This window comes from Elephas maximus, chromosome 23, assembly GCF_024166365.1.
Source record: "Elephas maximus indicus isolate mEleMax1 chromosome 23, mEleMax1 primary haplotype, whole genome shotgun sequence".
Classification (NCBI taxonomy): Eukaryota; Metazoa; Chordata; class Mammalia; order Proboscidea; family Elephantidae; genus Elephas; species Elephas maximus.
This window is the reverse complement of record NC_064841.1, coordinates 3,225,357-3,249,484: the sequence shown is the minus strand read 5'-3', so window position 1 is coordinate 3,249,484 and position 24,128 is coordinate 3,225,357. Positions and strand designations below refer to the sequence as shown.

The window sequence follows — 24,128 nt, the reverse complement described above, 5'->3', positions numbered from 1 at the left end:
GCCCAAAGCCAGACCCAAACCAAACCCACTGCCGGTGAGTCGATTCGGACTTGGAGCCACCCTACAGGACAGAGGAGAACTGCCCCATAGGGTTTCCATGGCTGTAAATCTTTACAGAAGCAGGCTGCCTTATCTTTCTCCCATGGAGTGGCTGGTGGGTTTGAACTTCTAACCTTTCGTTTAGTAGCCAAGCACTTAACCACTGTGCCACCAGGGCTCCTGCCCCTAAGCCAGAAAGAACTATAAAACCCCTCCTAGCGCTGGAGATCTGTGATCAGCCCTGAGTGAAAGGGATGTGACTCATGGACAGAGGAAACCATAGCATCCTGAAGTGTGTGTCTTGAAGGAGAGAGACCCTCTCACTGGGTGAGCATGTAAGAACTGGGATGTACAAAGAGTTGATTAAAAAAAAAGTCTCTATACTTCAAATATGAACTCCGAGCAATTGCAGACATCTACCCAGTGCTAGCTGCCACAGAGTCTATTCTGACTCATGGCGACCCGATGTGTGTTGGAGTAGAACTACGCTCAATAGGGTTTTCAATGGCTCATCTTCAGAAGTAGATCGCCAAGCCTTTCTTCCAAGGTGCCTCTGGGTGGCTTTGAACCTCCAACCTTTTGTTTAGCAGCTAAGAGCATTAACTGTACCATCCAGGGACTCCAATTGCCACTAGAATAAAATATAAAAGCCCTGATACAAGGAAGTGACCAGTCCAAAGCTGATGACACATTACTTGTTTACTTTTCAGTCAGTCGATAGAAACACAGCTAGTTAGAATTGCTGGGATATGATTAGTCAAAAGCACAGTAGTGGCTAAGCTGGAGAGAGAACCCCCTGTGATTCAGTTCCCAGTGTGCCTAGAGTTCAGAAAAAGTTACGCAGATGGCAACTTCAAAGCTAAACTGGGACAGATGTCAAAAAGAAACAGGGATAATTTGGGGGAACCGAAATAGCAAAGAGCCAGGTCATCAGAGTCAAGTGAGAGCTGCTTTACCCTCAGCTCTCAGTCACTCATCCCACAAGGGGCTGCAGGGGGTCAAGCCCCTCTCCCCTCTTCTCCTGCAAATACACTTTCCCCTCTTCCCCCCAGGTCTAGCTTTGGTGTTCCTTGTCTCCTTTGAAACGGTGAGCCAAGCCATAGGTGCTTGATGAAAAGCTATTTTTCTTTTTTGTGGTTCTTTTCTTTTGAACATTGCTATGTTACAGGAGAGTGGCCTGGATCCCCTGGTGAAGCTGTGATTGCATTGCTCACACAGCAGGGCTGCCCCCCATCACTCCACTTGGTCCGCACATGGCCCAGCCAGCCCCTCTGGGGTCCCACACTCCCTGGGCTTGCTTCACTGTCTCCAAAGCTGATGATGGTGTCTCCCACCAACATCTCTTGCTGATAAACAGATTCTCGACATACCTTTACGGACCTTCACATGGCCGTAAATGCTGCTAAAAGGAAGGACAGATGGCCGAGTAAATGAACAACAGATGGGACCTAAACGGTGCCACATGTCAGATTTAACCTCTTCAGTCAGAGGAGGGAAACCCACAGCCACTGCTTTCCTCTCCATGCATGGAGATGTAACAACAGCCAAGGCTCTGGCCACAAATGACTGTTACCGGCGTTCTTCTTACACAAGTGACCACCGTGGACCTTTCTAGACTGAAAAGATATACTTGTTTCTTATTAAAACTGTGGTTTCATTCTTAAAAGTTACCTTAAAAAACCCATTGCTGTTGAGTTGATTTTGACTCATAGAGACCCTACAGTACAGAGTAGAACTGCCCCATAGAGTTTCCAAGGAGCACCTGGTGGATTTGAATTGCCGACCTTTTGGTTAGCACCTATAGCTCTTAGCCACTGTGCCACCAGGGTTTACCAAAGTTACCTTGGCGGGGGGAAGTACATTCAGCTTTGCCTGAGCAGGGAACAATGGTGACCATCAGATGTTTTTAATGATGGTCCTGAAACTACGAATGTATGTTCCCTGAGCCAACAGTTGCTCTCAAAGAATCAATTTCTCTCTGTATAAACATGTCTTGTCCCCCCAAAATGGGAGTTCTTGTATGTGCTTTTAAGATCCTATTTTACTTTTACAGAGAGTAGGCTCTGAATATTAGCTTTCTCAAGTCTGAGGAGACTAGAGGAAAACAGAAAGATTTGACTAACACTTCAGGGCAGTAATGTGGGTGTTGGAGTTGTGGAGAGGGAGTATGAGCTGTTAGGTCAGAGGAAGATAAGATCACCATGGGCTCGGATGGCTGGGGAAGATCCCATGGGGAAGTGGTTCCAAACTGGAGTCTTGGAGAATGGCAGCCTTCAATGGGAAAAGAGGCACAAAGAGATCATTTGAGAAAGGAATGGTAAAGTTTCAGTGGCGTACCATTTTGGGGAGGAAGAGGCAAAAGCCACCCTTGATATTCCTTTAAATTTCATTTGAATTATCCATGAAGTACTGTGAACACTGGAGCTCTCATGCATGCTAGAAATTGAGACACATTGGTCAGACTAACGGAAGAAATGAAAGGAAACTCTATGGGCTGATGCCAGGCATTCCTACTATTCTCCTTCCAAGAACTACCATGGACTAGAGGTAAATAGGGGTTGGGCAGGTAATTTCACCTTGTTTTTGCCTGTCTGTAAGGTTTGATCCATTATGCTTTAATATGAAGCCTCTATAACTCTAACATGTATTAAAAGATTTTGTTGTTGTGAGGATTTTGTTGTTTTTCATCCAACGTGACATGGCTGAAGGCCTTCTAGGAAACCCTATGGGGCAGTTCTATTCTGTCCCGTGAGTCAGAATAGACTCGATGGCACACAACAACAACAACAATACGAGTTGAGTAACAGTTCGATCAGACCCCAGACAGTATTTTTTGCAAAGTTGTAGGGAAAAACTTAGACCTGCTCTCTATCTATCTGATCTGAGCTGGCAATTTCTGTTGTGAACTCAGCAAAGAGCCATCACTCTCGAGGTCTTGGGCAATGTCTTGGGGGGCTGCTTCTTGCACCAGGGTTAGGTTCTGTGATTCCCAGAATGTGAAGGTGGGAACTCTGGAACAATAGGTAGCAAAGGGTCTCACGGTTTGAAAAGGGCCTTTACAGGCCATGTTGCTTGGCTATCCGTAAGGGCCACATATCGAATGAAATCCCTGGCTCTATGCTGAAATTCATTTCTTTGCTGTTTGTTGCATGATATCTGGGATAAGTCAAAACTTTGGGGCTGCTCCAAGGAGGAAAGATTACATGTCCTTCTCCTGTGAGCATAATCTTCATATTCTATTTCCCCTTCATTTTCCCACACAGGTTGCTTTATCTCCTTTCTTCCACTGTGTTATCTCTTCTCCTTTATACCAATATCAGGTTTACACCTACCCAATTGGTTTTGACTCTAGTTTATCTTTCATTCTTTTTTTTTCCCCCCAAGCATGATTCTTAAAAACAAAGGACAAACACCCTCACACACAATCTTACTACTACCGCCATCACCACTAAAACAACAAAAGAATGTTGTTGTTCTTGTTAGGTGCCATCCAGTGGGTTCAGACTGATAGTGACCCCACAGACAACAGAAGGAAACACTGCTCAGTCCTGCACCATCCTCACAATGGTTGTTATGCTTAAGCCCATTGTTGCAGCCACTGTGTCAATCCATCTCCTTGAGAATCTTCCTCTTTTCTGCTGACCCTTTACTGTACCAAGCATGATGTCCTTCTCCCAGGACTGGTGCCTTCTGATAACATGCCCAAAATATGTGAGATGAATTCTTGCCATCTTCGCTTCCGAGGAGCACTCTAGCTGTACTTCTTCCAAGACAGGCTTGTTTGTTCTTTTGGCAGTCATGGTATATACAATATTCTTCACCAACACCATAATTTTTTTTTTTATTGTGCTTTAAGTGAAAGTTTACAAATCAAGTCAGTCTCATATAAAAATTTATATACATCTTGTCCTATAGGATCACTATGAGTCGAAATCGACTCGACGGCAATGGGTTGGGTTTTATATACTCCTAGTTGCTCTCCCCCTAATGAGACAGCACACTCCTTCTCTCCACCCTGTATTTCTGTGTCCAATCAGCCAGCTTCTGTCCCCCTCTGCCTTCTCATCTCCCTGTCCGACAGGAACTGCCCACAGAGTCTCATGTGTCTACTTGAGCCAAGAAGCTCACTCCTCACCAGTATCATCTTCTATAAAAAAAAGAATAGTCCACTCCAATCCCTGTCTGAAAAGTTGGCTTTGGGAATGGTTCCAGTCTTGGGCTAACAGAAGGTCTACAGACCATGACTGCAGGGGTCCCTCTAATCTCAGAAAGACCGTTAAGTCTGGTCTTTTTACAAGAATTGGAGGTCTGCATCCCACTGCTCTCCTGCTCCCTCAGGGGTTCTCTGTTGTGTTTCCTGTCAGGTCAGTCACTGGTTGTAGCCAAGTACCATCTAGTTCTTCTGGTCTCAGGCTGATGTAGTCTCTGATTTATGTGGCCCTTTGTGTTTCTTGGGCTCATAATTACCTTGCGTCTTTGGTGTTCTTCATTCTCCTTTGCTCCAGGTGGGTTGAGACTAATTGATGCATCTTAGATGGCCTCTTGCTAGCGTTTAAGACCCCAGACGCCACTCACCAAAGTGGGATGAAGAATGTTTTCTTAATAGATTTTATTACGCCAATTGATCTAGATGTCCCCAGACCCGCGCCCCTGCTACTCTGGCCTTCAAAGTGTTCAGTTTATTCAGGAAATTTCTTTGCTTTTGGTCTAGTCCAGTTGTGCTGACCTCTCCTGGATTGTGTGTTGTCTTTCCCTTTACCTAAAATTGTTCTTGTCTACTAATTAGTGAATACCCCTCTCCCTCCCTCCCCACCGTCGTAACCATCAAAGGATATTTTCTTCTGTTTTAAGCGATTTCTTGAGTTCTTATAATAGTGAATTCATACAATATTTGTTCTTTTGCAACTGACTAATTTCACTCAGAATAATGCCCTCCAGATTCCTCCATGCTATGAAACGTTTCAGGAGTCATCATTACAACACCATAATTTAAATGCATCAATTCTTCTTCAATCTTCCTTATTCATTGTCCAGCTTTCACATGCAGATGAGGTGATTGAAAATACCATGGCTTGAGTCAAGCACACCTTAGTCCTCAGGGTGACATCTTTGCTTTTCAGCACTTTAAAGAGATCTTTTGCCGCAGATTTGCCCGATGCAAAGCGTCATTTGATTTCTTGACTTTTGCTTCTATGGATGTTGGAAGGATATTACCAATGGTTTAACCAATCCAAGGTTTGGGGGAGCTTTATTTGCTTTAACTTTTCTTATAAACATCTTTTTTTTTAAATGACTTTGACAGCTTTGGCTAAGGTTTGGCTGAGAGAATTGTAACTCTCCCTCATACACACACACCTGGGACTTGCGGTTGTGTAAGGAGGCAGGACTAGCACACCCCTTTTTCCCATCACCATCCTTTCTCCCTATCTTTTTTGCATTTGTCCGATTCACCTCCCCAATCCCTGCTTTCTTTCCACGGTTTTCAACCTCCATTTCTATGTTACACACAAGGTTGCCACGAGTTGGAGCTGACTGAACAGCAACTAACAGCAAAACAACTTCTTGAATTGGGGCCTGAGCCTAGTCCTTTAAAAGACCACCTGTGACAAACTGCCCTCAATTCTTATGGTACCCGGTTAGTGCGGCCTTCCCGGCACCAGATTCATTTGGCAAAGGCTGGCTTCTGGTAGAATGATCACTCAGGGCTCGGCCAATCACACAGAGGCCAGGGGCTCGGCCTGTCCTTGCCTGCTTGCCTGGATCCTGGCAGGCCAGCAGCCCGGCTGCTAGGGGCTGCAGAGGGGGCTAGACAGACCTTTCACAGCTCCAAATGGTGTACATCCCGTCTTCCATTCTGACACCCTCTCGTTCTCAATCCACAGTTGCCATCATACTCCTTTCCCTTCTCCAGGATTAATTTTAAAACCTAAAATTCTAAACATTCTACTTGGCTGGCTCAGTGTTTCGCCTCTGTTGGTTTATTACTTAGATATAAACATTCTTCCACAAACCGAGGAGCAGCAAAAGGGCAACGTGCTTACCTGGTGCAGCCCACAAAGCTCACTCGATGGGCTCTGTGTCATTTGGCACAAGAAAGTCTCCGGCCTGCTCCAGCTTTCCTTCCCTCTATTATGCTAATTGTTTTTCTTTTGATAATCTTGTAGTTTTGGCCTGAAGTCTGAAGTCTGGCCTGCTGGGCTATGTGTCAGATTTGTAAATTAGATGACATCTGTTTTGCATTTTATCATCTTTCTTTTTCTTTCAAGCTCTCCTGGCTTGTTCATTTCCCCCGTAATTGTAAGGCTCAGACTTTGCTGTTTGCTTTAAACAAAAGCGTAGACCTTTTTGCTTGGGGTGGGGTGGGGTGGGGTAGGCGAGGAGGCGGCACAGATTACAATTTCTGAAGCTAACGTTAACAATGAAAGCCATTCAGGGAACAAAATGTCGGGAGAGAAGCCATAGCAACCAAAAGGCTCGCTGCCCACACCAGTGGTTTGAGGTTCCCACTGAATAATTACAATCGATTAGACGAAGATTGACAGCCAGGGTTGAGCTGGGAGAAGAGGTTGATTGAGATGGTGGCGGTGGTGATGGGATGCCGGGTGAGCAGGGACCTTTTCATCTTTTCACATTTAATTCTCTCTCTTTTTTCTCAGAAAAATAGCAAAGAGAGGACACACATGCTTTTTCATACAAGCAGACTCGCATTTTGATTCTGAGACTTTTGCTCCCCCCCTACCTACATATCTCATAAGTTTTCCTTTTCTTAGGGAAATTATTTATGGCTAATTGGATTGGGTTTATTTACTTAGGATCAGTTTTTCTGTTACCATGCCTAATGTATCACTCCTGTATAACTTTATTTTCCCTCCTTATGCCAACCTTTTTCAGGCACATAACCTCACAGATGTCAGTGGCCTCTGGATGTCTCACATTCGCGGAGGCATTAGAGAGAGGATGGGTCATTGACCAACATGTGCCTGAGCTTTCATTTCTGATGCACAGATGGACCCGTCATCACCGGCAGAAGAAGTACGCAGGTGGCTGTGCACGGATTACACAACAGTCCCCCCAAACAGCGGCTGTAGAGCTTCTAAACCAAAGTTCTAAAACCACCACATCATGAAAAGTGGCCAAAAGTGATTCCGTGTTTGCATTACAAATGACAAATCATGCCTTCATGACGTTCTCCTTGGATTTCTTGGAGGCTGCCATGTTTAGGTTGTTGCTACGTAGGCCATGGGTCCGTGAAAATGCCATTTTTGAATGATATATGTGTATAGCAGTGGTTCTTGGCCTGGGTTAATTTTATCTCCCTGAAGACATATGGCAATTTCTGGAGACATTTTTGGTTGTCACAATTAGGGGGCAATGGCACTACTGGAAGGAGCCCTGGTAGCGCAGCAGTTAAGCCCTCAGCTAGAACCAAAAGGCTGGTGGTTGGAACCCACCAGCTGCTTCGAGGGAGAAATTTGTGGCAGTCTGCTTCCGTAAAGATTACAGCCTTGGGAACACTGTGGGCAGCTCTACTCTGTCTAACCCACACGGTCGCTATGAGTCGGAATCGACTTATTCTCCCACCCTACCCTGGATGTACTTGCTTCAGCCACAAAGAACCTCTTGCTCTTCCTCAGTCTGGGTCACACTCTCAAGCCCCTGAGTCTTTGCATGTACTGTCCTCTCTATCTGCTAGGTCCTTTCTCCCTCTCTGGGGAATGTTCATTCATAATGTGCAATTTAACCTACCCAAAACGAAACCCGTTGATGTTGAGTTGATTCTGACTCATAGCGACCCTAAAGGACAGAGTAGAACTGCCTCGTAGGGTTTCCAAAGAGTGGCTGGTGGATTCGAACTGCCAACTTTTGTTAGCAGCTGAGCTCTTGAACACTGAGCCCTAGTGCCTAGCAAAATGTCTAGCACATGGAAGATACTCAATAAATACGGAATGAACTCAAACTTCACTCTCTCTGTAGGACATTCTCCAATTCCCTGCCTGTTGGTCAGCACATCTCTCAGGTTCCATAGCATGTTGTACATCCCCCTAAAACAAACCTGTTGTCATGAAGTTCATTCCGACTCACAGCGACCCTGTAGGACAGAGCAGAACTGCCCCATAGTGTTCCAAGGAGTGGCTGGAGGATTCAAACTGCTGACCTTTTGGTTAGCAGTTGAGCTCTTAACCACAACGCCACCAGGGTGCCATGTTGCACATACTTCTACCAAAACTTCATGACACACTGTGACTGTGAGCCACTCCAGGGCAGGGATGATGCCTTATGCCTCTTGGGACCTCCAGCCCCTGCACCATGCTGGACATGATGTGGACCCATGTGACTAAACGCTCACTATTTTTTCAAGATGGCTTCCGGTATGTTTTGTTTATTTTCTGCTTGTACTTTCATTTGCATTTATTTTATGCTGGATTTATTCCCCGGACATAAGCTTTTGTTCCTTCAGTTTCTTCTGGGGTATCTTCTCCTTCTGTGCAATCTCCTCTTCTGGTTTCAAAACAATTTGTCCCTTTTCAGTGAGGATCATCTCCATGTGTCAGAAGGAGCTCATTTATGGCTTAATACTATCATAAACTCTATAAGTATGGTGCTGCATTTTGGGGGCTTTTCTCACCTGGACATGCTCCATGACCAGAGAATCTATATCTAGGCCCTTAACTTGGGCATTACTCTCTGCGTTTCTAAGCATATGCATAAAAAATTCAACACTCTTTCTTGGGCCACTAACCCTGTGTCCAGCCCCACTGTTTGGCCTGGTGTGGGCACACCTACCAACTCCATCATTGTAAAAACGAAATGGCACACACTGCTTCTCTAAAGTGACATCTTTCAGGTACTTGGTGGCTTTTTGGATAGGCATAACCTTGATGGCCTAGGCAGTTTCACGTGTGTTCTTAAAGTGAGTATGAAGATTTGAACCTCTTGACTTGCATTATTTTGTGGGGTTTTCTGGGTCTTCTTGTGTTTTTTGAATCTTGTTTCATACTATGGAAATGGTATGCATTGTTTTTTATCACAAAACACATAGAATTTTTTAAATATAATTTTTATTGTGCTGTAAGTGAAAGTTTACAAATTAAGTCAGTCTCTCACACAAAAACTTATATACACCTTGCTACATACTCCCAATTACTCTCCCCTAAAAAAAAAAAAAAGAAAGAAAGAAACCCTGGTGGCATTGTGGTTCAGTTCTATGGCTGCTAACCAAAGGGTTGGCTGTTCGAATCTGCCAGGCGCTCCTTGGAAACTCTATGGGGCAGTTCTACTCTGTCCTATAGGGTCGCTATGAGCCAGAACTGACTCGACGGCAATGGGTTTTTTTTTTTAATGGGTCTAATTTTTTTTTTTTTTAATTTTTTAATGATACAGCCCACTCCCTCCCTCCACTCTCTCTTTTTGTATCCATTTCGCCAGCTTCTAACCCCCTCCACCTTCTCATCTCCCCTCCAGGCAGGAGGTGCCAGCATAGTTTCAAGTGTCCCCCTGACCCGAGAAGCTCATTCCTCAAAAACACAGAACTTGATGCCTAGTCTCAAATGGACCCTGCCTCTTCTCCAGAGGAGAATGCTTTCTAAGGCACAGGCTCTGCAGTGTGGAGATGGGGGTCTGAGCTCGTGTTCTTTCACTTAACAGCTGTACTAACTTGCAAAGATATTTAGCCAGTCTTTAAGCCTCTGTTCCACCTCATCTTAGCCAAAAGGTCGAGAAGTGGTGAGCCTCTGTTTCTTTATCTGTAATATAGGAATGATGATATCTGTGCTTCCTAACTCTCAGGGTTATGAGGATCAAATGAGATTTTATGTATGCGAAAGTACTTTGCAACTTCTAAAGTTCACAAAACTTCTCAAGTCTCTCCCGATTCAAAACATAGCAAAACAAATAAAGCCCCCTCCCTCAATCTTCACGGCCTTCTTTATTTGTTCCCATAAGCTTCTTGAAGGAGTTCCGTGCACTGTACCCACTCCCTCTTTGACCCCAGGCACCCTGTGTTCTGCCCTGCTGTACCACTGACAGCTCACTCACCACAACTGTCAATTTTCTTGTAGCCAAAACCAGTGGACTCTTTTCTGTTCTTTCCTCATCTGGTCTCTCTGCAGCACTTGGCTTCCATCTGTACTTGTTCCCTTCGCGTTGGCACAGACATCCTCTCTCCGTTCTCTTTCTTCTCCCTGACCACCTCTCACGAGCCCCTTCACTGATGTCTCTCTGACAGCACTTTCTGGAATCCCGCCCTTGGTTTCTTTCTCTTTCTGTGCATTTGCCCCTGATTATTTCGTTTCTCCTTCCCCCACGGCTTCCACAGCCATAGCTGCCAGTGGCTTCCACATACATCTACACTTTTAGACCAAATCTCCCTTCTAAGTTTCATGTTTCCAACAGCCAGTTGGGCACTGGTTCCTGGATGTTGCAAAAGAAGTTCAAATGCAGCAAAGTAGAACCTCAGTTTATAATCCTCCACTCCCACCAACAATTTTTCCTCTTCCTGACCTCCTTCACTCTGCCATGATAGCACCGTCCGCCCAGGCTCCTGAGCCAGAATCCTAAGAATCATTCCTGATTCTTTCCTCTCCTTTGGCTCTCACAACCCATTTGTTATCAAGGCACATCACGTCTTACTTCTTGTTGTATTTGTTCTTTTCATCCCCTCTGACTCATTCTTAGAGACCCCCAATGGACGGATTTCCCTGACTACAGTCTGCTGCTTCCTGAGACATTCTCTGCACTGGGGTTAGAGTGAGCTTCCTAAGATGTGGATCTGATCTGATCCCTGCCCTACACAAAACCCCACCCTAACTCCTTATGGCCTACTTTGTGAAACTCAAACTTCTTAGGACAGTGTTATGGATTGAATCGTGTCCCCCCAAAATATGTGTTGGAACTGTAATTATACCGTGGACTGCCAGAAGAATGAACAAATCTGTCTTGGAAGTACAGCCAGAATGTTCCTTAGAAGGGAAGATGGTGAGACTTTGAGGTACTTTGGACATGTTATCAGGAGAGAGCAGTGCCTGGAGAAGGGCATCATGCTTGGTAAACGAGAGGATAATCAAAAAGCAGGAAGACCCTTGTCTTAGTCATCTAATGCTGCTCTAACAGAAATACCACAAGTGGATGGCTTTAACAAACAGAAGTTTATTCGCTCACAGTCTAGTAGGCTAGAAGTCTGAATTCAGGGTGCTAGCTCCAGGACAAGGCTTTTTCTCTCTGTCAGCTCTGGAGGAAGGTCCTTATCATCAATCTTCCCTTGGTCTAGGAGCTTCTCTGTTCAGGGACCCCAGGTCCAAATGATATGCTCTGCTTCTGGTACTACTTTCTTGGTGGTATGGGGTCCCCCGTCTCTCTGCTCGATTCTCTCTTTTGTATCTCAAAGGAGATTGACTCAAGTCCAAACCTAATCTTGTAGATTGAGTCCTGCCTCATTAACATAACTGTCTCTAACCCTGTCTCATTAACATCATAAAACCTGTTGCTGTCAAGTGGATTTCCACTCATAGCGACCCTACAGGACAGAACAGAACTGCCCCATAGAATTTCTAGGGAGCAGCTGGTGGATTTGAACTGCTGAACTTTTGGTTAGCAACTGTAGCACTTAACCACTACACCATCAGGGTTTCTTTATCTTAGTATACAAGGTATTATTACCCTTTAAAGGGTTTTATTACTTATAATACTTACCTGCCATAAAAATATATATATGCAGTTAACCACTACACCACCAGGTTTCCTCATTAACATCACAGACGTAGGATTTACAACACATAATCACATCAGGTGACAAAATGTTGGACAATCAAACAATACTGGGGATCGTGGCCTAACCAAGATGACACACATTTTTGGTGGACACAAGTCAATCCACAACAACCCTCAACAAGATGGACTGACACAGTGATTGCAACAATTGGCTCAAACATAACAATGATAGCGAGGATGGCACAGGACTCAACAGTGTTTGTTTCATTGTACATATAAGGTCGCCATTAGTGGGAACCGACTGGATGGCACCTAACAACACAGCAAGTCCTATACTAGACAGTGAGTTCCTTGGGGGTTTGAACCATGTCCTATCTCTCTATATATGTTCAGCTTCTTGCAGGGTTCCTGGTACTCAGTCGGCAATCATTAAACGCTTATGGAGTGAATAAATGAGGGACATAAAACATTATGGCTTGCACTGCATTCTTTCTCCTCTACCACACTTTGTGCACCTTTTAGAAATTTGTTTATTTTTGTTGTTGTTATCTTCTGGTTTCTACAGATTTAAAAAATTTTTGACAAGAGCCATAATTTATTCAGGGGTTACTCTATGTCGAGACAGTGGGTTTGACTTTCTTTGGGATGTTTCAGGCTTACACAGGCAAGCATACTGTCTGTACTATGCTTCTATGGGTTCACAACAGACCCCGAGGCCCACAGAAACTTCTGCTCACCTGCCACCTCTGGCCTTGGTGTTGTCCAGCTGTTGGGTGAGGAGCTTGGCGATGGTGGTGAAGCTGTTGCTCATACGGAAGGTGTCTCTGCTCTGAGGGCCCAGGATGGAAGAGAAGGCATCCGTGATGCTTTTAATCTCCAGCAGGAGAACATGGTGAAATGAGTGCTCCATGTTGGCCAGCTGGCTCACCAGGTACATCAGGCAGCTCCTGGCTCTTTCCTACCAAGAGCAATGAAGAAAAAAACCAGAGTCCCTTCACCAGCATATGACATTTCTATAGACAGCTTGCTTAGGGAACTAGCTGAAGCTAAATAATAAGCTTTTGTTTGTGGTTCCTCTGAATATTCTTCACTAAGATTTTTTTTCCTGGTTTCCAGGACACACTTTATTTTTTTGAATAACACCCTCTTCCTGTTACTCCTTTCCTGAAAGATATGCAAAGATTCTCATTGCCTACCTTGCCAGGTCAAAACCTCTAGAGCACCATGAATGAACTGACCCCACATACCCACAAATCCACCTCATCCAACTTGGTGTCTTCCTAGGGCGGGTCTCCATGCTTATGTGACTCATGAGTTCTGCCTCCAAGCTGGAGACTTTGTCAGTGGTCTCAAAGTGGCCACTGACCTTGGCCCCCTCAATGGATCTATTAGATGGTATACAAGGCGTACCTCCTCTTCACAAATCATTCTCACTCATTTGTTTACTTTCAGCATCTTTCAACAGGTTACAGTTTTTACGTGCCTGGTCTAGTGAGTAGATTTATATGATCAAGCTTTAACCAAACTAACGCTCACAATATGCAAGTGGCTTAAACAACAGGAACGTGGCTCAGCTGACACATCTCCTGTGCCTATTAAAAGTTATCGCCCATACTATGAGGTAAAACGGTCTAGTCCACTACGACCAGAAGTCAGCAAAAAGAAATGCAAAATTATCAAGTTGATGTGAAATGTAGATTTGTGCCCGATATCAACAATGACACACTATTACTAAATATTGGTTTGGTTTTGGTTTTTGGTATTACTAAATAAAATAAAAACAATTTAAAACACAGCTTATTTCATCTTTAACTCCTCTTTTAAAATGTTCTAGTTTTGAACATTTAAAAATTATCGTATTAGTACAGTCCAAAGCAAAACCACAGCCGTTGCCGCTGAGTTGATTTCGACTCATAGTGACCCTGTTGGACAGAGTAGAACTGCTGCATAGGGTTGCCAAGAGGTGGCTGGTGGATTTGAACTGCCAACCTTTTGGTTAACAGCTGAGCTCTTAACCACTGCGCCACCAGGGCTCTGTTAGTACAGTAGAACATAATATTAGCCAGTAGAACGTACGCACAATTTTAAATAAATATACACTGGAGGCATAGGCTCAAAATTCTTTAACTAAGGGCTGTGTTGTTGTCATCTGCTGTCGAGCTGATTCCTACTCACAGTGACCCCATGTTCAGAGTCGAACTACCGCATAGGGTTTTCTTGGCTGTAATCCTTATAGAAGCAGATCACCAGGTCTTTCTCCTGAAGAGCGCAGGGTGGGTTTGAACTGCCAACCTTTCGGTTACAAGCCAAGTGCTTAATTGTTTGCACCACCAGGGCTCCCTAAGTCAGTGGCATCACTAGGGGGCTACAAGGGCTTGCAGACCACACCAGGTGAACTATCAGAGGGGTTGACAACAAAACGACTGTCTCTAAAACTTTGTGCATTGTTTCAGGAGAAATGTATTATTTTTTACAAAAATATTCCTGTAATTAGTTACAACAACAACAATTGTTTTTTTTTTCTGTAAGCCCAGCTTACATGTATCAATATACCTACAAGGCTAAACCTGTACGTTATTTTACTTTTGGAGCCTTCTAACGCTCGGGTCAAAGCTGTCCTTATTACCCAGTAACAATGTTACTGTGAATCACATGGTTTTATCTGCACACTCTACAAGCACAGAACTATTGTTTTCGTTGCTGCAGTTGTTTTTATAGTTGCTGATTTTGTCAAATTTTCTGGCATTTTAGCCACAATACTGTGGTAATTAGTACTTGTGAACCTATATCAATAACTTTTGGGGGAATAAAGTAGTAATTAAAGGTAAAGGAGAAAAATCTAAAAAGGCTTCAGCTTAGTTACTAGTAACATTGTAATTCAATGTAGAAAGATTTTACAAAACAATTTTGTCGTCAGTATTCACACAATCTAAGAAATATTAATTACATTTAAGCAATTTACAGCTATATCTATCACAAATTATTCTGATTAAAATCCATAATAAACTTACATGTATAGCAATAATTGATTATATAACTCTGTGATAACTAAATAGCGAAATGGACAGTTTAAAACATAAAGTGGGGGAACGCTGGTTTTTCAGACATGTTTAGAAATAGAACTTAAATCTTAAAATCAGTTTCATAAAAAATTGTAGTCTTTTTAAATTTTTCTTTATAAACATCACTGACTTACAAATATATGATTGACTTCAATGAAATTTTCAGGGTTTAGGTCTGAATCATGGTTTAAAAGAATAGTGACACATTAAAAAGTGAGTTGGTGAAAGGCATCGATTTCGATGAAGTCATTCACAATTCCGCAGCCTTGGAGGCCAGGAAAAGAAAGTTCCGATTTAGTCGAGATGTTCACTAAGAGCTGAAATGCTTGTGTGTTTACTCCTGTTTATTTTTATGATATTTTTTCATCTATGAACATATTTTCATATGCATGTCTACAACTTCTACATTACTTGGGGCATTAGTGATTATGCAAACCTAATCCGTAATGTCTCTCATGTAACAGTAGAGTTTAACATGAAAATGAACACAATTTTGATGTAATTCTTAAATGTTTTTACTTGGAATTCTTTTATTTTCTTACTGAATTTTCACTTTAGCCACATGAAACTATGTAAATGTAAATACATTTAGGCTGTCTGTATGACATTGCAATTTAAAGGTGTAATTTTAATTCTGCTGGTTGTTTACATCATTACTATTGCCATTGCACTCGTTGGTATACAGGAATTATGATTTACCGGTAACATTAGTACAAAAGACATCACTAAGGATTCTGTATAGTCTGGCATCGAACTGTGTGGAGCATAACAAATTACAGATAACACTGAGAAGAATGGTATTTCAGAACAATTAATTGTACTTATGCAGAACCTGTACATAGACCGAGAGGCAGTCATTTGAACAAGACAAAGGGATACTGCATAGTTAAAAACTGGGAAAGGTACGCGCCAGGGTTGTATCTTTTCACTCTACTTATTCAATCTGTGAGCTGAGCAAATAATCCAAGAAGCTGGACTATATGAGGAAGAATGCGGTATCAGGACTGGAGGAAGACTCATTAACAACATGCGATATGTAGATGACACAACCTTGCTTGCTGAAAGTGAAATTTGAAACACTTACTGATGAAGATCAAAGACCACAACCTTCAGTATGGATTACACCTCAACATAAAGAAAACAAAAATTCTCACAACTGGACCAATGAGCAACATCATGATAAACAGAAAAAAGACTGAAGTTGTCAAGGATTTCATTTTACTTGGATCCATAATCAACATTGAAAGCGACAGTCAAGAAATCAAGAGACACATTGCATTGGGCAAATCAGCTACAAAAGACCTCCTTAAAGTGTTAAAAAGCAAAGATGTCACCTTGAAGACTAAGGTGTGCCTGACTTAAGCCATGGTGTTTTCAACTGTCTCATATGCATGGGAAAGCTGGACAACGAATAAGAAAGACTGAAGAAGAATTGATGCCTTTGAATTGTGATGTTGGTGGAGAATAATGAATATACCAGGGACTGCCAAAAGAACAAACAAATCTATCTCAGAAGAAATATAGCCAGAATGCTCCTTAGAAGTATGGAGAGACCATGTCTCCCATCTCACATACTTTGGTCATGTTGTCAGAAGGAATCAGTCCCTGGAGAAGGACATCGTGCTAGGTAAAGTAGAGGGTCAGTGGAAAAGAGGACGACCCTCAATGAGATGGATTGACACAGTGGCTGCAACAATGGGCTCAGGCAAAACAACAATTGTGAGGATGGGGCAGGACCAGGCAGTGCTTCATTCTGTTGTACTTAGGGTCACTATGAGTCAGAACCTACTCAATGGCACCTAACAACAACAACAACAACATGGTCTGGTACAGGAGAAGGCCCATGGGGACTAACACCATGAGTTACCGCATTGGGTGACACCAACCCTGGTGACACCATTAGTCTGACAGTGTACAGGTCTGGACTTCCCATTCAGTTAGGAACCCCCTTTCCCTCTGTTCTAGCATTTGAAGCCTTCATTTCCTTCAAGGTACAACTTCTGTCCCGCCTCCTCCGTGAAACTATCCCCAGTGAGCCCTTCTGATGGAATTTCAACTGCAGTATAGACTTTACGTTTTTAAATTATGTTTGGTACTTGATTGCATTTCATCATTTATTTATTCATGCTTTTATTCAATCACTGAATATGTACTGTGTGACTTCAATGTGCCTGGGCTTGACTCTGGATGAAGAAGGTAAATGACAGGAGGTCCCTGCCTTCCAGGGCCTCACACCTCCCCACATTCCATTTCTAATTCCCTGATGGTTACATGCATCAGCCAAGTCTCCCAAAGGGATGACGTCTCATGCGTCCATCAACTCGGCACAGAATTGAGTCTGAGAGTCTAACCCAGTGTGTGTGTCTCGAGTCACCGATTAAACCAAAAGTTACGTGCCAAAATATGACCTTGCAAATAAAATATGAAGCTGCAAAGGAATTCTGTGCTTTACAAGAAATATTAATTACAGAACAGAGTTAAGTAGTGAAGTTTCCTAGTCTTTAATACTTAATTTGACTATCAAAGACTCCCTGTATAATCACACTGGAAAGTATCTCTTAGGGACAGGAAGTGAATCTGCCAATTCCCTAACAATTACTTGCTAAACCCCACTAGGCACAGCGCGCTGGGTGTGTGGGATGGAGGTTCAGCCTTCCATAAGCTGGACAGCTAGCTGAAGAGGCATTTACTCAGTCAAGGACAACAATATTAGAGAAGTAAGAAATAAAGACCATTGGAACAAGCCCGTTTGGTATCCTGGCTCAAACAATTGTCGGGCTGCAGAAAGAAACTTAAATGTTCTTTGATCCAACAGTTTTTTTGCAACATAGACACATTCATTCATGTCAGGGTTCGATGTGTGAACTCACGGTGTGCAAGGACTCACACAGACATGTTCTATTTCCCATCTAAAGGCAAAAGTCAGCTATGGGGTTCACTACCCTGGACCAAGCACTGTTCTAGAGGTTAGGGGCAAAGCACTGAAGAAAAAGGGCAAAAATTCCTGCCATCGTAAGGAGTCAGAGAGCCAATAAACAAAGCACATATGTACAATAGTGTGTCGGGTGTAGAAACACCTAGAAATACAGAAGGATAACGAGTCCCAGGGAGTTGATTTTAAATAGTGTAGTCAGGCCAGATCTCACAGAGAAGGGGACACTTGAATTCCACAAGGTTTTAGAATCTAAACCCCACGTTCTCAGTAACCACAGAAAACAGTAAAAATTATCCTGCTCAATATGGGGAGTAGGAGGGGTGCGGGAACCGGTATTCGGGGCTGTGACATTTCATCTACTGTTTGTCCTCCTGAGAAGGTAACGGCAAATTTCAGGTAACTTCCTCAGTTTTGGAAACCTTGGTGGTGCAGTGGTTAAGAGCTATGACTGCTAAGCAAAAGGTTGGCAGTTCAAATCCACCGGGCCGCTCCTTGGAAACCTTATGTCCTATAGGGTTGCTATGAGTCAGAATCAACTTGACAGCAACAGACTTTTTCCTCTGTTTCAGAATCAGGTTCTTCACCTCTTTTTAAAGCGATCCCACAAACAGTTTCATCTGCTGACCCACAAAGCTTCTCCCATGTTTTCCTTAAGAACTCTTCTCACTATAAAAATGAGCAGCCCCTTTCATTAAAGCATACTTCTCCTTAAAGGAGAAGGTGGCTGTGGGGGTATTTGCTGAAATCGGCATAATTCTGAGTGATTCGCTGGCAGGCAGACTGAGCTGATCGGAAACCCCAGTGAAGAGGAAATTAATCACACTACAGAAACAAGAAAAATTATAGCTGCTCTGAGGTAACATGAAACCGAGCCAACCTCACACCATTCGCTCTGAAACTTTGTGACATTTTATCTACTGTTTGTCATCTTACAGAGTAACAGGTGGGGTTTTGGATCAGCAAGTGTGATGCCAGGGCAAGAAGAGCAGCGTCATAGCCACCCTATAGGACAGAGCGGAACTGCCCCATAGGGTGAAATCTTTATGGAAACAGACTGCTGCATCTTTCTCCTGCAGAGACGCTGGTGGGTTCAAACCAGCAACCTTTTGGTTAGCAGCTGAGTGCTTAATCAGTCGATTCTGACCCAGCAACCCTATATGACAGAGTAGAAGTACCTCGTAGGGTTTCCTAGGCCGTAATCTTTATAGAAGCAGGCTGCCACATCTTTCTCCCTCAGAGCAGCTGAGTGATTGAACCACAGTGTCACCAGTCGTCCTTAAGAAAGGGACTATGAGATTCCAATTTCTTTCTCAGCTCCGTTTTATCTTGGGGGGTAGGTAGTAACTGCATTTTTTCTACTTTTCGTCATCTCACTGTGGGGATAGGGTCAGCAACCCTGCATGCCTTAATTATGGATCGGACCCCGCCCCTTATTAAAATAACAATTGCTGACCTGCACAGAGCCCTTAATCTAAGTGCCAAGCCTATTCTACGTGATTTTTAGATCATTCGCTCATGTAGGCCTCCCAGTAACGCTATGGGGTGAGCACTGTGATCACCTCCCAGTAACGCTATGGGGTGAGCACTGTGATCACCTCCCAGTAACGCTATGGGGTGAGCACTGTGATCACCTCCCAGTAACGCTATGGGGTGAGCACTGTGATCACCTCCCAGTAACGCTATGGGGTGAGCACTGTGCTCACCTCCCAGTAACGCTATGGGGTGAGCACTGTGATCACCTCCCAGTAACGCTATGGGGTGAGCACTGTGCTCACCTCCCAGTAACGCTATGGGGTGAGCACTGTGATCACCTCCCAGTAACGCTATGGGGTGAGCACTGTGATCACCTCCCAGTAACGCTATGGGGTGAGCACTGTGATCACCTCCCAGTAACGCTATGGGGTGAGCACTGTGATCACCTCCCAGTAACGCTATGGGGTGAGCACTGTGCTCACCTCCCAGTAACGCTATGGGGTGAGCACTGTGATCACCTCCCAGTAACGCTATGGGGTGAGCACTGTGCTCACCTCCCAGTAACGCTATGGGGTGAGCACTGTGATCACCTCCCAGTAACGCTATGGGGTGAGCACTGTGATCACCTCCCAGTAACGCTATGGGGTGAGCACTGTGATCACCTCCCAGTAACGCTATGGGGTGAGCACTGTGATCACTTCCCAGTAACGCTATGGGGTGAGCACTGTGATCACCTCTCAGTAACGCTATGGGGTGAGCACTATGATCACTGCCATTTTACAAAGGAGGAAACAGACACAGAAGGAAGATACCTTGCTTGCTGTCACACATTCCCTCTACGCCCCTAAAGTTGAACTCTAGCTGGCTATGCCCCAGCCACTCCCCCCAAAAAACCCAAACCTACTGATAACACCATTTTCCCTCCTTTTCTCTACATCTCCTGCATCATCAGAGTTAAGCGGCTTTTTTTTCTCTAATTATTGTTGATTTACAGATAAAAACATGGTAAATACTCTTTAAATACAAAATAGATAATGATTCTCAAATCTTTTGGTCTCAGGACCCTTTGATCATCTTAAAAATCATCAAGGATCCCAAAGAACTTTTGTTAATCTGAGTTTAATCAATTGATATTAAGGAAAAAAAAAGTTGCCCTTGAGTTAATTCTGACTCATAGTGACCCTTTAGCAACCCTGTAGGACAGAGTAGAACTGCCCCATAGGTTTTCCAAGGAGCAGCTTATAGATTTGAATTGCCGACCTTTTGGTTAGCAGCTAAGCTCCTAACCACTGCACCACCAGGTTTCCAATTGATGTTTACCACATTAGAAGTTAAAGCTGAGACTTTAAAAAAACAACAGCATTTATTTAGGAATTCATATAAAAACAACAATAAACCTACCACATGTTAAATATTTTCTGGAAAAAGAAAACTTTGCAAAACAAAAAATTAGCGAGAAGAGTGGTATTTCCCCTTCATTTTTGTAAATCTTTTAAATAACTGCTTAATAGAAGACAGCTGGATGGTCATATCTGCTTCTGCATTCGATTTGTTAAAACCATACAGATACGCAGTTGAAAAAAGAAGGAGTACTTCAAAATAAGGAGCTTGCTGGCACAATGGTTAAGTGCTCAGCTGCTAACCAAAAGTTTGAAAGGTTGGTGGTTTGAATCTGTCAGAGGCTCCATAGGACAAAAGACCTGATGATCTGCTCCCGTAAAGATCACAGCCTAGGAAGCCATATGGGGCAGTTCTACTCTGTCTTACAGGGTCATAATGAGTAGGAACAAACTTGATAGAACACAACAATATTTTCAAAATAGTCTTGATCAACCAAAACCAAAACTGTTGCCATTGAGTCGATTCTGACTCATAGAGACCCTATAGGACAGAGTAGAGCTGCCCCAAAGGGTTTCCAAAGCTGTAATCTTTACAGAAGCAGATTGCCATATCTTCCTCCAGTGGAGTGGCTGGTAGGTTCAAATCACTGACCTTTCGGTTAGCAGCCAAGCGCTTAACCACTGCACCACCAGGGCTCCTTATAGTCTTGATAATTGTGAATATTCTCTTTTGATACTACACCAAAAATCAGCAAACAGTAGTCTTGAAAGTTAGTTGTAATGTATAATATTAATTAACTTTTTATACCCTATTACATTAAAATCCACTGGTTTGTCTTACACTTTGAAAACCACGCATGGTTTTGTAAAATTACCCATTGATCATTTGGCAAAATATTGGTTCACTGAGTTATGCGTACCTTCCAAACACTGATGCATTTCATTATACAATACCCAAAAAACCACATCCATTAGTACCATCACTGATCTCATCAGAAAAGTATTGGGAAACTGTCAAATTTACAGTGGCAGATACAGATTTTCCTAAATTCTAATTTTCACTTGAAATCTCAAATTTTATCACTGGCAACAAACACTCACCATTGTTCTTCTTGAACTGAAAGGCTCACTTCATTCATTTCAAGTTAATGTCTACAAAATATCTAAGTATGAATAACTACAGTTTGTTTGTCAGTCACTCTTCCATGTAAAGGCTGTTCCATGCAAAAAAAAAAAAAAAAAAGGCAGCTAGTTTAGCTGGCAACCCAATAGCAGAAGGGCTTTTTCTCAAGACAGCCACTGTACTTCAAGATGTAGGAGTCCTGAAGCAATGTATGATTCCCATTTAGCCACACAGAATGTTAAAAATGATGCGTACTCGAGGGCTGAGATATAATAAAATCCACAATTTGTATGCTTCGTTAGTTATGTCAGTGGTTCTCAAGGTGGCGGGGAGGAGGGAAGGAGAAGAAAGCTTTTCCACCCCTGGGACATTTGGCAATGTCTGGAGATATTTTTGGTTGTCATACCTAGGGGAACAGGAAGCAGGGTGTAATGGATTGAATTGTGTTCCCCAAAAATGTATGTCAACTTGGCTTGGTCATGAATTCTTGGCATTGCGTGATTGTCCACCATTTTGTCATCTGATGTGATTATCCTGAGAGTTGTAAATCCTACCCCTATGATGTTAATGAGGCAGGACTAGAGGCAACTATGTTAATAAGGCAGGACTCAATCTACAAGGTTTGGTTGTGTCTTCAGCCAATCTCTTTTGAGATATAAAAGATAGAATCAAGCAGAGAGACAGGGGGACCTCACATCACCAAGAAACAAGGGGCAGGAGAACAGCGTGTCCTTTGGACTTGGGGTCTCTGTGTTGAGAAGCCCCTCGGTCACAGAAGATTGATGACAAGAATCTTCCCCCAGAGCCGACAGAGAGGAAAAAGCCTTCCCCTAGAGCTGGTGTCCAGAATTTGGACTTCTGGCCTACTAGACTGTGAGAGAATAAAATTCTGTTTGTTGCAGCCATCCACGTGTGGTATTTCTGTTACAGCAGCACCGGATAACTAGGCAGAGGGCTAGTGGCATCTAGTGGATAGTGGCCAGGGATGCCGCTAAACATCCTTTAGTGCACAGCACGGCCCCCACAACCAAGAATTTTCTGGCTCAAAATGTCAAAGGTGCCAAGGCTGAGAAACTGTGAGTCCAACTGAAACTGCAACCCCCATTCACATCCCCACAATGTGTGTAGTGAAGAACACAGTGGCCATTAGCACAGTGTGGTGCCGTTACCTTGATTCGTGCTAAAGCACCAGCAATCTCACGCACCACTGCTTTTTCCTATCAGTGCAAATGTCAACACTGCAAAAAGGCAGATAACGTCCTAGTATTATCGTGAAAATAGCTTTCATCTCACAGACCCCCTGAAAGGATCTCGAGGGTCCAGGGATCACACTGAGAATTGATGAACTAGAATGAAGAAATGGTAAACATTTTCTGTAAAGGGCCAGACAGTAAATATGTTCGGCTTTGTGGGCCACATAGTCTTTGTTGCTGGGAAGCAGCCACAGACAATAAGCCGAAAGGGTGTGGCTGGATTTGGCACTCAGGGAGTAATGTGCTGGCCCCTGAGCTAGATAATGGCTTGCAAAATTCCCTTGGCCACACCAGTCATTTTTATTAGTGTTGTCATTTGTTTTTTTTAAATACTGTTCCTCCTATATATGAGGAAGCTTGCTAGGGCAATGGTTAAGCACTTGGCTACTACCCCAAGGGTTGGAGGTTCAAACCCACCCAGCCACTTTGTGGGAGAAAGGTCTGGTGATCTGCTTTTGTAAAGATTACAGCCAAGAAAACTCTATGGAGCAGTTCTACTCTGTCACATGGGGTTACTATGAGTTAGGATTGACTTGATGGCACCTAACAACAATAACTGCTATCTACAATGAAAAAGGAAAACATAAGAAGAATTGAGGCATTTGAATTCTAGTATTGGTGAAGAATATTGACTATACCACAGACTGCCTGAAGAACAAACAAATCAGTCTTAGAAGCAATGACACCAGACATCATGTAAGGTAGAGGGTCAGCGAAAACGAGGCAAACTCTCAATGAGATGGGCTGATGTAACAGTTATGACACTGGGCTCATACATATCAGAGATCATGAAGCTGGCGCAGGGCTGGGCGCTGTTTGGTTCTGCTACACATAAAGTCATCCTAAGCTGAAGCTGACTGGAGGGCAACACAGCAACAAAGGCAACTCCTCTATCATAAAGCTCTTCTGTTTTCTTATGTCAAGATAACAGAGCACAGCTCAGAAACTGCCAAAAATGAAACATGGGGGCCTGGTTGTCATAATGAGAGTTTCTCTTTATTAAGCATTTGCTATGTGCCAGGTATATGCCAGAATGGAGCCCTGCTGGTACAGTGGTTAAGGGCTTGGCTGCTAACCAAATGTTGGCAGTTCGAATCTACCAGCTGCTCCTTGGAAACCCTACGAGGCAGTTCAGTTTTGTCCTATAGGGTCACTATGAGTCGGAATCAAATTGATGGCAATGAGTTCATTTTTTTT

General features: G+C 43.4%; 1 protein-coding gene and 1 pseudogene across 9 annotated transcripts in view; both read right to left on the bottom strand.

The window, feature by feature from the left end:
- VEPH1 (ventricular zone expressed PH domain containing 1) overlaps positions 1–24,128 on the bottom strand; it is a 275,970-nt gene that overhangs the window by 128,490 nt on the left and 123,352 nt on the right. For all 9 annotated transcript variants that reach the window (XM_049867685.1, XM_049867684.1, XM_049867686.1 and 6 more), the window contains exon 7: positions 12,483–12,703. In XM_049867685.1, the coding sequence (XP_049723642.1) occupies positions 12,483–12,703 (221 nt within the window). The remainder of the gene's footprint in view (positions 1–12,482; positions 12,704–24,128) is intronic.
- On the bottom strand, positions 6,673–8,986 carry LOC126066537 (60S ribosomal protein L17-like; annotated as a pseudogene).